The 13,128-nt window shown below is 42.8% G+C and overlaps 1 protein-coding gene and 2 non-coding genes across 3 annotated transcripts; all 3 read right to left on the bottom strand.

The window, feature by feature from the left end:
• Positions 1-374: 374 nt before the first annotated feature.
• Positions 375-8,338, bottom strand: nucleolin (nucleolin multifunctional protein). The gene is made up of 16 exons (XM_089001046.1): positions 8,180-8,338; positions 7,187-7,267; positions 6,995-7,109; positions 6,473-6,559; positions 6,005-6,223; positions 5,657-5,818; positions 5,222-5,302; positions 5,004-5,127; positions 3,536-3,672; positions 3,333-3,459; positions 3,114-3,250; positions 2,897-3,011; positions 2,514-2,659; positions 1,563-1,689; positions 1,154-1,455; positions 375-1,008 (listed from the first exon to the last, which is right to left on the bottom strand). The coding sequence occupies exons 1-16, from the start codon at positions 8,195-8,197 to the stop codon at positions 944-946; spliced, it is 2,043 nt and encodes a 680-aa protein (XP_088857172.1). The 5' UTR covers positions 8,198-8,338; the 3' UTR covers positions 375-943.
• Positions 5,895-5,966, bottom strand: LOC148895824 (small nucleolar RNA SNORD82). Its single transcript, XR_016115680.1, has one exon. It is a non-coding gene; the product is annotated as a small nucleolar RNA SNORD82 (small nucleolar RNA).
• Positions 6,304-6,438, bottom strand: LOC148895825 (small nucleolar RNA SNORA57). Its single transcript, XR_016115681.1, has one exon. It is a non-coding gene; the product is annotated as a small nucleolar RNA SNORA57 (small nucleolar RNA).
• Positions 8,339-13,128: the final 4,790 nt, after the last annotated feature.

Genomic DNA, 13,128 nt, shown 5'->3' on the forward strand with positions numbered 1-13,128 from the left:
TTGCAAAAGTGAAAGTAATACTCTATTATTTGGTCCCGCTCCCTCATTCAAAATTATACCCTTACATTTAAGGGGGAAAAAAATAGGATGTAACTAATGACTATCTTGATCAGTTTGTAACGCCCATGGTCGTTTGAGCATGCAGTGTACCTAACAACAAGATGTCATTTAATTGGTTGTCGATCATGTAAACGGATGGCTGATCTACACCTAGTCTATCCCACCTAGTTTGTGATTCTGTGCCTGAATAACCAATTTGAAGACAGCCAAGGAAAAGTCAACAAAACAAACATGGCAGATTAGTCATTTCGATTTGAATGCAAGAATGAAAAGCGACAATGGCTGACGTTGACATAAGTGAACAGAGAATCAGCTTAAAAATCCGCACCATCAGGTTTATTCATCGAGAAGATTAGATTCTCTGATTGGAAACAGTCAACACACTACAAATATGTTACACAATTGAGAGATGCAGTCATTTTCCATCTTGAGCAGAGCACATCCCGAAAATATCACCATTACATCAAACTCTGGAGGACTGAAATCCTAACAAAATGTTTGACATATTACAGTAAGACTAAAGCAAACTAAATGACAAAACAAAAATGCAGATACGGATGTATTTCTTTACGAAACAGTAAAATAGAAATTATACAAACTGTTTAATTTATACATGTATCGAAGGGGCAGTGGGTGGAGGGATGCAGGTATTTATTCTGGATATTCAGTACTCATGTGAATTGAAAGTTCAAATGTATCGCACATGGGGCGGGGTAAAATTAGAGGAGTCGAAATATAAGGGCTAAAATGCCCGTTTACAGGTGAATTTTTATCAATGATGCTTTCTGGAACGTCCAAAAGCTCCGAAAACTGATGAAACCAGAGTCCATTCAAAAATACAAAAAAAAGGGGGACAGGGGTGCGAGGGGGGGGGAACTATTTACTAGTCATCAAACTGAATTTTCTTCCCTTGGGGCTTGGCTCCAAATCCTCCACCACCTCGTCCACCTAAAGAGATAATAGTTAAGTCAGCACGTTTCCATTCCTGAAACCGCATCGGTAGGGGGGGGGGACCGGGAGACGAATTATCAGCTTTGGTCAATTTTAATACTTGATAAATGTATAATTTGATGCAAAAAAACGGGACACATACCTCCAAAGCCACCACGTCCTCCACCACGGCCACCTCCACGAGGACCTCCCCTTCCTCGGCCCCTGAAGCCGCCTCCGAAGCTGCCACGACCTCCTCTGCCGCCGCGGAAGCCGCCGCGGAAACCGCCGCGGCCTCCTCCAAAACCGCCCCCAGAACCACCTCCACGGCCTCCGTGAAAACCGCCTTCGCCCTTGGGCCTGGCGTAGCTCAGGCTCACTGTGCTACCATCGATTTCACCGTTCTCCATGGCTTCCTTGGCTGCCTTGGAGTCATCCTCGTTGTCAAAGTCCACAAATCCATAGCTAAAGAGAAAACAGTTCACTTTATGTGCAAGACACTTCTGTTTGATTTATTGTACATTGTCTCAAAGATGAGAAACACATACAAAGTAGCAGCTGTAAAAACGTACCCTTTTGAAGACCCAGTCTCTCTGTCTATGACAATCCTAGCGGCCACTGAGCCTTCAAACGCATCTTTGAGGGTCTGCTCTGTGGTTTCCTCTGAGAGGCCCCTGACATGCAAAGTCTTAGACAGACCTGGTAAAAAATGGAAGTCAAAACATTAATGATCGTTTGGACGCGTAACAAGACGAGCGCTCCGCTGAGGTGTGCAAGACCAGATCAGGACTTGACTATCTGAATTCATCACAGAGTTCCAGGAGATCAAGTTTTCATCATCTGATCAGGAATGGGTATTTGCTATATTTTAGTGAAAGAGGTTATTGATCCGGTAATTTAACTACTTTTGTGTTGATAAAACCACCAAGACAAAAACAAAACATGTCTTTTTAATTGCCCTGCCATATATAAAATGTATATAATTTGGTTTGAACAAATCACTATTAAACTACAGTAAAGTCTCGTTATATCGATATTCAAGGGAGTCCGAAAAAATAGATATAACCGTGACTATCGATATATCCGACCTTGTTTGCATGTAATTTTCTCCGTGCGTGCATAGAAATAGTATCGATATAACCGGGACTATCGATATATCCGATATCGATATAACGAGACTTTACTGTATGTTTAAAACTAATCCATGAAAAAGAACTGAGGAAGATGCTTTTGGTCTACAAAGAGCACTTCCAAGGTGGGAAGTACATATTCACCAGCCTCTCTCAAAGGCATAAGCCCGTAAAACAATAACCATTTTTTAAATTGAGAAGAACAGTTGCACAGGGTGGAAATCAGTCACGCCAAGAGTCAAACACCCAGATGCTCCTACATAGCAACAGAGCGCACCCAATGTCAAGGGCAAAGCCGTGTTGAGTACACAGTGGGGGAAAAGTTGACTACTTTCAAAAAAATGTGCTCAGTTGACTACCCAAAGATTCCAAGCATCCTGTTTCAAGACATACCAGAATTTCCCCTGCCTCCTTCTACCCTGCCATCACTGTTCAGGCCAAACTGAAGTCGGATTGAGCGGCCTTCAATCTCAGTGTTGTTCAGTGTGTCAAAGGCTTCCCTTGCATCTTCTGGACTCTCAAACTCCAAAAATGCATAACTGAAAGAGGGAGAATATGATCATGCAACTTTCCAATGACAATTGGTCATTGTGCGTTAAATACTTTTAGCACAGCAGACATGGCCAGTAACCTCATGTGGTTGGGGAGAGGCTGTTAAAACTGTGCACTGGCTCTGCTTCTCGTGCAAGTCAATACACAACCATGGCAAGATTGTCATGAGCTCATGAGAAGGTGCAATCAAACACTGACTGATTTTGGCCAAAGGGTTTACATACCCTCTGGATTGACCATCACTTTGTGGAATTCTAATGGCCATGGCTTTCTCAAACGTGGACTGCAAGGTCTCTTCTGTGGTGGTGTAGGCTAGATTTTTCACCAACAATGTCTTGGCTGCGATACACGACAATATGGACATTAATCACCCGGTTGGTACTCTGATCCTCTTCATTTAACAAGTTTACAAAAAGGGAAAACAATTTGCAGTATATTTACCTGTGGACTTTGCAACTTTATGACCTTTTTCTCCAACAAAGTCAAGTATAATGGACCTCCCCTGAATATCGGAACCCTGTGCCTCTTCAAACATCTTTTCCGCTTCAGCCTCTGTTTTGAACTCTATGTAGGCGATTCTGGAAAAGATCAGAAAAGATTGAAATCATGATGGATGAATGAATTGTATGTTTATAGCGTCTCGAGTGAAAGCTGCCTTACCCTCGATTGGACCCATTCTGGCCAAGTGGCACCCTGACATCAACTGCATCTTCAAAAACCTCTTTTAGGTCATCAACAGTTGCACTGAAGGAAAGGTTTTTAACAAAAATTGTCCGCAAGTCCCTTTCTGAGGACAGACATGGTCAACAAGGTAAATAATAGCATTCAAGTTGAGGCGGTGTGCAATTTGACACCAATCGCACCTTTCTGTCTATCTTGGGTGTCCTCCCTGCGTCGAGCCTTGCTCAGGTTAATTTCTTGCCCCATAAACTTTTTGCCATTGAGTTCCAACGCCTTCTGCATATCCTCCTCACATGAAAAATCGGCATAGCCGAATCTCCTGTTGAGATGACACACCAAAAACAAAACGACTTTAGGAAGCAGAACCGCAACACAAAAGGACCAGTCACCCAAAAATTAGAGCTTGCTCTGCAAACCAGTCACAATTTGTGACTTGATTTTGGACACTTTGGACAACATGTCCAGCTGCATTGTTTGAGCTTATGTCTAAGGAGCTGCATGTCAATGAGACACACCAACAACGACATGAGGGAACTCGCCGTGTTCCAGTGGATGAAATGCCCATCCAACAGAATCGAATAATATAAAAAGAAATAATGCAAAGGAATTGTTAAATACAGTAAAGTCTTGTTATATCGATATCGGTTATATTGATAATACTGCTTATTACGATACTATTTTCATTTCCTGGCAAATTTCTAGTCTTTTTATGTATACTTAGTTCCGTTTAGTACGACACATGGTTATTATGATAATACGGTTACTACGGTACTCTTTTTCATCTCCCGCCGGCCATTTTGCTATGTTTATATCGATACAAAAGCAGTTTAAGGTAAATCGATATTTACTTAGGGGTTTCTACACAGTACCACCGTTATCGAAATCTGTATCGGTCGCGCCGTTGGTCGCCTGGGTCACGTGACTTGGTTACGTGACCAGCTTCCGTGTCTTGCGCAGTGTAGCAGACGCCATTTTCTACCATAATAAAGACGGCATACGAAGCGTTGGGACTTCGGACCAGGATCAAAGAGGATGAGAACGTCACAATACTGTAGTCTTCTTATACAGTATAGTTGTTTAACACCAATGCCAACCATGGGGAAACGAATTGTGATATCCGAACAATGTACAAGGCAATCATGGCTGCTGTGGGGGACAATCCAACAAGCAACTCCTTGATCGGGAAATAGTTCGATGTGCCGCAGAACACTTCATCAACGTAAGTAATGTAAACGTTGCAGTTTTCGTTTTCCATACATGGGTTGTACTCAGATATCTTTATCGCTTGCAATAATCAGTTTTTTTTATGTTTGTACAATGTCAACAATGTCAAGTGATACGCAGTCACGATTGCAAGAGTGCGTTATAAAAATAATAAATGACATTTTTATTTAATGCATAAGTTTATTTTCCACTTCACTACAGTACAAAAGCCTGCTAGATACGCAATCCATGAACCCAATGAGAAAATTACATGCCATATCAAAGATCCCCCATTTATTGCCCCCTCTTCATGCAGTACGGCACAGGATCGGGCATATCGATATAACGAGACTTTACTTCCAACTAAACTCAGTTTTGCTCCCGCCATTTGGAGTTTACCCTGTCAAAGTCTGGTGTAGTAATTGAATTTGGAACAAAAAGACTTACTTGCTTCTACCTAACCGGACATCAGTAACCTCAATGTCATCCTTAGCGAAGAATTTCTTCAGCCCGGTTTTGACTTCATCAGAGTTTTTGTCTGCATTCAGGTTGCCAATAAATAGACAGAAACCTTTAAGAAAATATATAAAATGTACCGGTACTTTAGTACAAGTGACACGAGAAAAAAAATCAGTCATATTCACAATTGACCAAAAAGTTACCACCTTCTTCTGACTTTGACTTCTTGGCAGGGGGTGTATCCTTTTTGTCACCTGCCTTCCTCTTAGCAGGAGTCACCGGGGCTTCTGTTAAGTGAAGTTAAACAGTTAAAATTCAGTCTTTCAAAAATCAATATTGATTGGGTTGGTGGTGTGTACAATTCTGCAGACAATGACAAGTGGCATTCAGACTGACCATGAAATGGGTACTCGAAAGATGCATTTATTGTAACACACATCTTTAACATGGACGAGTGCAAATTTATGGCTGTCCAACCGCTTAGTAAATGTCAACACTTAGATTAGTTGGATGATGATGGCGCGTGTGGCTGCCGCTGCTCACCCGCAGAAAGAATATCCTGTGACTGTAAAGTGTCCTTGAGAGTTTTGAAAGGCGCTTATAAATGAAATGTACTATTATTATGACAAGACACAACTCACCATCCTCATCATCTTCCTCCTCCTCATCGTCGTCCTCGTCATCCTCTTCCTCATCATCATCCTCCTCCTCCTCTTCTGACTCCTTCTTGGCTTTTACCATGCCTGCCTTTTTTGCTTTGGCAGCTACTGGAGCTGGTGTTGTGTCCATTTCCTCCTCTGACTCTGAAACCCATAGAAAACCATTTAGCAATGGAGGGAGGGGGAGGGGAATAGTACTCCAATACAAACATTGTGGTAACCACATCAGAAGAAACATAAGGCGACATCAGTATTTCAGTATTAAGTCCCTTGTTTGATCATCACTTGCAAAACCCACACAAACTTCTTAAAGACCCATGCGTGACTTACCATCGTCATCTTCCTCCTGCAGTGTAGCTGTCTTAGCCTTCGTCTTAGCAACTTTATGAGCTGCTTTTTTGGGAGGAGGGGCCTCTTCCTCAGATTCATCATCATCATCATCATCATCTTCATCCTCTTCATCGTCATCAGAAGGCTCCTTCACTTGTTTGGTGGGGGGCTTTGTAGACTTAGATCCTTTCTTGGGTGGTGGAGGCTCATCCTCAGACTCTTCATTTAGACACAGCACACCAAATGAGCGGGTTCCCCCGAACACCATGCAAAGCAAAATGCAATTTCGAAAGCATTCTTTATGTCACAGCGAGTGAGGATAGAACTGGTGGACAATATTACCCACCAGCACCGAAGACAGCGCTGTTACTACTGTTCCTCCAAACATTACAAGCATGAGTATGGAAAACCACATGCATGCCAAGAAACGGAGGGTCGACCAATACTAAATAACCTAGCAAGACCTACCATCGTCATCATCATCAGATTCCTCAGCGTGTTTTGCAGCTCCTTTTGCTGGGGTTTTTTTAGGGGGTGGGGCCTCCTCTTCAGACTCTGGAAAGACAAATTTACTACTTTATTTTTCAAGTATTATGCACATCAACAGGTTTGCTCTCATCTGTGTAAGCTCTCAGTCGTACAGGAGTGGTCCATCGATGAAAAGGTTTCTTCTGCCGTCATCTGTACTTCTTTGAAGGTGTTGGACGCTTCGCTTCTTATCCAAGAAACTTCGTCAGCAAACTAAAGTTTGATGTTTCGCTTCTTAACCAAGAAACTTTGTCAGCAAACTAGTTTGCTGACGAAGTTTCTTGGATAAGAAGCGAAGCGTCCGACACCTTCAAAGAAGTACAGATGACGGCAGAAGAAACCTTTTCATCGAAGGTTTGCTCTCATTAACTTTTGGTTGCCAATCATTACAGTTTCCTTTGTGCAATGCAACTAATGCTTTGAAAAAAAAATAAAATATCGAGTGTTAAAACCACAGCTCACCTAATTGATCGTCCTCCTCTTCACTTTCTGCTTTTTTGGAAGCCTTGCCGTTTTTGGCATTGATCTTGGCGCCTTTGGCTGGTCTAACTTTCTTTACCACTTTCGGTGGGGGGGTCTACAAAACATCACATATTAGTACATATTTTTTTTGTGATAAAATAGAAAAAGGAATGTGTATGAAAAAAAACATACATCCTCTTCACTTGATTCTTCATCCACTTCCTTGGGAGGCGGAGGGGCTTTTTTCTTCTGGTTAGCCTGCTTCTTCGCTGCCTGAAATGAGGCAAAAAAAAATCTGAATTGAATGAGCCCCCCCCCAGCCAATTTCACGACTCATCAAATGCCTTGTGCAGTGGGGCAATGAGATAGATGTATTTACATTGAATAGATTTGTGTCTTAGGTGTGCTCGAGTTTTGAAAGGGGCCTGGAAATAAAATGTATTATTATTATGAATTAAGCCTGGAGGTAAAGTTGGGAGAAGTAATATGGACGACATGGATTCTGCCTCGTGTTTGACTGTGGGGGAGGCGCTAAACCCACGTGGATCACTGCTGCTCCCCTCGTTAGCGGTTAAGCTAATGTTAAACTATAAAGACAAACAACGCTGTGGGAAATTGTTACGTTTTCTACGAAAAAGACGAGACAACAAAGCAGGATAAAGAGACAACTTCACAACGTGTAACATCAGAGCCGAACAATCGTTTTGTTTTACAAACATCGAACCCTCGTGCAAATGCAGTCCTGAAACATTCAACCAAGCGCCATCTTTTGCGCCATTGGCCTAGAGCGACACAAATCGGGCAGTAATGTGAGGATCATCTCTGCGACGAAATTGCAGGATCAATGCGAGAACGCGCACGAATACCATCTTGAGTGGTTAAGCGTTAGCAGGCCTTACTAGCTACCAACAACGAGGCAACATGGCCGCGCTAAACACAGGAATATGTGCGCATTTTGCTGCTCATATAATACGTTTGTTCGCTTTAAATCTGGAATTCGACAGAAGCGTAATCCAATAAAATATTTATTGGCAGGGTTGGGACGTAAATTCCCGCGGATTATAATCGCATTTCTTAACTGGCGGCACGACTACTGCATGCAGGCCTCATGCGCGGAACCGATCTTCTATCAACGGTAAATGCCAGACAGGCATTTTTACAATAAAATGTTTTTGCGAATCTTACCTTAGCTAACTTGACCATCGTGCGACTGGTGTGTTTCAATTAGATGTACGTTGAAAGAAGACAGACAAATTACTGCTGCATGCACGTGGATATGCCTATACAAAATGGTGCACAGTACAGGAAAGACAGAGAAAAGGACGCGCTTCTTGATCTCTATCTGAGCGCGTTCATGAGAAGGCCTCACACGTGACTGTGTCGTCCAATCGCAAACGAGCTCCCTTTTCTCGTGCACGCCCTCGCCTCCGTGGAGAAATCAAACAGTGCCTTGTTTCCACGACCTTCAAATAAATCGTTTATTTTGTGCTACATTTAAGCTATTGGACTAAGAGTTGTTGTAGAAACGAATGTTTCTTAATTAATCGCTTGCATCAGTAAGGTAGCCCCATCCATACATTTTCCGTACCGCTTATTCCTCATCTGGCTCGCGGGAGGGGGAGTGCTGGAGCCTATCCCAGCTGTCTTCGAGCACGAGGCAGGGGACACCCTGAATTGGTTGCCAGCCAATCGCATGGCACACAAAGACGTACAACAGTCACTCGCACACACACGTAGGGACAATTTCGAGTGTTCAATCCACCTGCCATGCATGTTTTTGGAACGTGGGAGGAAACCGGAGGACCCGGAGAAAACCCACGCGGGCCCAGGGAGAACATGCAAACTGCACACAGGGAGGCCGGAGCGGGATGCGAGCCGGGGACCTCTGCACTGTTAAGCCGGTGTGCTAACCACTCGACTTCCAGGGCTACAGTAAGGTAGCCAATTTGTTGAATTTTCTGCACTGCACTTTGCATATGGCCATGCAACTGTGGGCTTTCGAAATGCAGCTGTCCTGGAACCGCGTGGTCTAAATCTAGCAGGTTAACCGTGGTAACCACCAGCTCCTGCTGCACTGAAAAACCATCCAACCTGCCTTTACAGACTTTACCAATTGACTGCTTGCAATTAGTTTTCTGTTGCCTGTAAACTTCTTTAATGTACATTTAAATTGGAACAAAATAATTGTGATTACAATTGTAGCCATACATAAAAATACTATTGGAACAGGTCTGGCTTTTACAGTGGCCCATGAAAGCTTGCCTTGGGACCATTACTATAAAAAAATTCTTTGGATCAGATGATTATTGATAGTATTAAAATCCTAAAGTGATCATCTCAAACCAGGATCCAAGTGAAAATGGCATATGGTTTTTGGTAATCCAAATACTATAACAACAAACCTGCTCATTTGTAGTTTTCAAGCTGAGTCATGTTAGGTCCTCACCTCACTGAGTTCTTGTGCTGTCATTTTCAGTTGACGTGGAAGAATGTGTCTTTAATTGTGTTAAATATACAGAAAAAAAACAATAAAATCATTATTGTCCAAATCCTGCATTAATTTTACTGATGACAATGGTAAAATCAGTGAAGTACAGTGAGACCTCAATTTACGAACTTAATTGGTTCCCAGACAGAGTGTGTAAGGAGAAAAGTGTGTGTCTCCCCCAAAAAATTCCCATAGGAAACCATTAAAATGGGAATAATCCGTTCCCGGGTTTCCATAAAATATATATTTTTTAACTAAATAAGCCTTAAAACTACACACAACATACCTTATTCTATGTATAATAAATGTGCTATTGTATTGTGGTGAAAGAAATACACTGCATTGTATCATAAAGTCACTTTATTTACATTTGTGATGGTCATTTATGGCTTGATGGAATTACATCAACATTAGAACATTAGAGGGACAACTCATATTAGAGGCTTTGGAGAGAAAGTCAGAGAGGCCAGACTGAGATGGTTTGGACATGTCCGGAGGAGAGAGAGTGACTATATCGGGAGAAGACCGAAGAGGAGGTTTATGGATGTGGTCAAAGAGGACATGAAAGTAGCTGGTGTGAGAGAAGAGGATGCACAAAACCGGGATAGATGGAGGACATTGATTCGCTGTGGCGACCCCTGAGGGGAAAAGCCGAAAGGAAAAGAAGAAGATTTATGGCTTGATAGAATGGCGTTGGAGGTCGAAGGTCAAAGGGAATTGCTGTTTGGAAAGAGAGGCGCATTACATGAGGACTGTAATTAAAGAAATGAACTGTGCTGTAAAATAAAGTTTTATTTACCTTTTTGATGGTTGTTGATGGCTTATGGAAGGAGAGTCACCTTCCATAAGGACTGTTGATAACTTAACCTCTGATGCTGTTTGGTCGTGTGCTTCCGCCGAAGATCACTCCACCAGCCGTGGTGGGTGTGTATTATGAAAATAGTGCTTATTATAAGGTTTAATTTTCATAAATTTGACGTTTGTAAGACGAAAGGTTTGTAAGATAAGGTGTTTGTAAGTTGAGGTCTCTCTGTATCTCTTTCATAGCTCGTAAAACAGGATCTTACATATTTTGCTCACTGCATGTTGTATTTGGGCAGTAGTTAATAACGGATTGACTTTATGGGAATTTTGAGATCGACCATGATTCCTTCAGATTGGAATTTCAGGGCATTTTCTTTTCTTCTTCCTTTCATAACCTTTCTGCAGTGAATTGGGAATGTCTCAATTGCATTACAAATAAAGGTTTTCTTATCTCATTATATCTTAAATATGGGATGATACAGCAAAACAGGAAGAGTGAAATATTGCTCACGGAGGTGATGATAATAATAATGATAATGTTGTTATTTTCTTATGTGTGCCCCATGCATTTGAGAAAATACCAATTGACTGCAAGGTCCTTTTATTAACAATTATTAAAAAAAGTCCTATTAAAAAAAATCAAACTGACGACATATCCACCATAAACCAAATTGTGCCAAACAAGACCATCATATTTTTTATGAAGTATATTTAACAATCTTTAATGAATTCAATCAAATCAAGAAATAAAAAATCACTATTAAGATGATGATAAAAATAAAATCTTCAGATATCATTCATAATCTTTAATAATCTTTAGTGAAACATGTTTATTCTTGTATTTACCTTTTTCTTTTCTTCTGGGAAGTGTACAGTTATTATTATCAGTTAGGTTGTTAGGGCGATACCCCTTCCCCCCAGATCGTAGCAAACAGCATGTTTTAGTAATTAACCTCAAAAACCACACTGAGGTAGCATTGCATTATACATCTCATTTCTTGATTTCTTTGCAAGCTGCAGAGTGCTATCCACGTCCTCTCAACATCATCAATGCATTTTCTGTCAAGAGTGTAGTTTGTCCCTGATGATGTGCGGACAAGAGGCAGAGAACAACCTGGACACCTCAGGTGTCAAAGTCATTTTATTCGGCCTGCAAAAGCAAATCGAGCATGTCAAGTGCCATGATACTTGCAAATGTCTGAACCAAAATTTCAAATTGTCGTATGAAAATCATAATAACAGTCATTATTCTTGACTTGATTGGATTTGAAAAATATGTATTCATTAATTTGTTGTGCATTCTGTCTTGTGGCCGGTGGCAAAAAAAGAGTTCTACACTTATTCTGCCCCCAGTAATTGCATTACAATGCAGCACAGTGCCCCTAGTGGTGGAAATAGTTAAAACCACTCAAAAAGTTGTGGAGTATGTCATGATCTGGTTGGCGAACAACGGGGGCGCTGTCGGCCCCACCTGCACTTGCACAGGTGCTGGTCATCCCGATCAGATTGGCGACCAACAGGTAGCGACGTCAGCCCTGCCTGCAGCCTCGCAGGTGCTGGTGGTTTTAATCACTGACACTTAAAAGGACACCCGGCATGACCATCCGGTGTCGGTTCATTGTTTGCTGCATGTTTGTTGCATGCATTGTGTATGCTGTGCATGTGTTTGTTTAACCTTGGCGGACTTTTACTTTTGGTCTTCTTTTTATACTTTTTTCTGTTCAGATGATTTTGATGTTTTATATTTTGTTCCTGCTGACCTTTATTTTAATACAATTTATCAAACACAACCTCCTGCTCCCTCCTGCCTGCTTCTTGGGATCCCCACCCGCCATCACCACCTCGCAAAACGTGACAGAATGAACCGACCAACCATCGGATCCCGCAGGTACATCGGACCCATCTCATTTCCACCCTGTGCCTGGCAATGCTACGTCCACGTTAGCCCAAGCCTCGTCGAGTTTGAATTGCGTCACTCGACGAGCCGTAACGTCCACGTAAATGTCCGGCCGAGACCTCCTTCCAGGTGGCCGTCCAGGGTGACACTGGGTGTCTGGCAGTGCACGCCCACGTCCAGCCACGCTGTCGTCGGGCATGACGAATTGAGTCTCATCCACGACGAGCCGTGCAACGTCCGCGTCAACGTCAGTCCGAGACCCCACTCACCGCTGGATCCTGGAGCGGCTCAGGACTGGTCTCGTTTCCCCGGTGCCGGGCAGTTCACGCCCACGTCGGCGTCCGGCCGAGACCTGGTCCCATACGGCCGTACGGGGTGCCATTCTGCGCCACATTGAGCCATGCGCCGTCGCGTGAACGTGCGAGAGGGATCGCACTCACGCCCAAGACGATCCGTGCCGCGTCTTCGTCCACCCCAGGCCGAGTCCCATTCCCATTAGGCCGCCGCCCGTCGTATGCTGGAGAGGCAGCGGTTGCCGTCTCCACCATTGTTCCCTGGCGAGTGGACCTTTTGGGAGACTGTTGGGACTTCTGGAAGTCCCAACAGTCCAATTCAGACGAGGTTCCTGACATATTGCTGGAAAAGGTGGCTGAATATGCCAGTAGTGATGAGGAAGAAGCCATTCCAACTTCCAAGAAGCAATTATTTAAAGACAAACCTCAGAAGATATTGACAAGAAATCCAAACGCAAAAGGAAGTCGAAAAGGTTTCTTCAGCCGTCATCTGTACTTTTTTGAAGGTGCCGGATGTTTTGCTTCTTATCCAAGATGCTTCTTCAGCTAAATAAAGTCTTACTGGTAGTACTGGCTTTAGTTTTGACTTTAGTTCGCTGAAGAAGCATCTTGGATAATAAGCGAAACGTCCGACACCTTCAAAGAAGTACAG

This window comes from Hippocampus bargibanti, linkage group LG07, assembly GCF_051943395.1.
Source record: "Hippocampus bargibanti isolate YZ-2025 linkage group LG07, ASM5194339v1, whole genome shotgun sequence".
NCBI classification, from domain to species: domain Eukaryota; kingdom Metazoa; phylum Chordata; class Actinopteri; order Syngnathiformes; family Syngnathidae; genus Hippocampus; species Hippocampus bargibanti.

What these genes read in the sequence shown, in the direction of transcription:
- nucleolin (XM_089001046.1), bottom strand. An exon ending in AGAGGAGGACGATCAATTAG is followed by an intron (nt 6,560 to 6,994) that starts GTGAGCTGTGGT and finishes TTGTCTTTCCAG; the next exon opens with AGTCTGAAGAGGAGGCCCCA. An exon ending in GTCCGGTTAGGTAGAAGCAA is followed by an intron (nt 3,673 to 5,003) that starts GTAAGTCTTTTT and finishes TCATCTCAACAG; the next exon opens with GAGATTCGGCTATGCCGATT.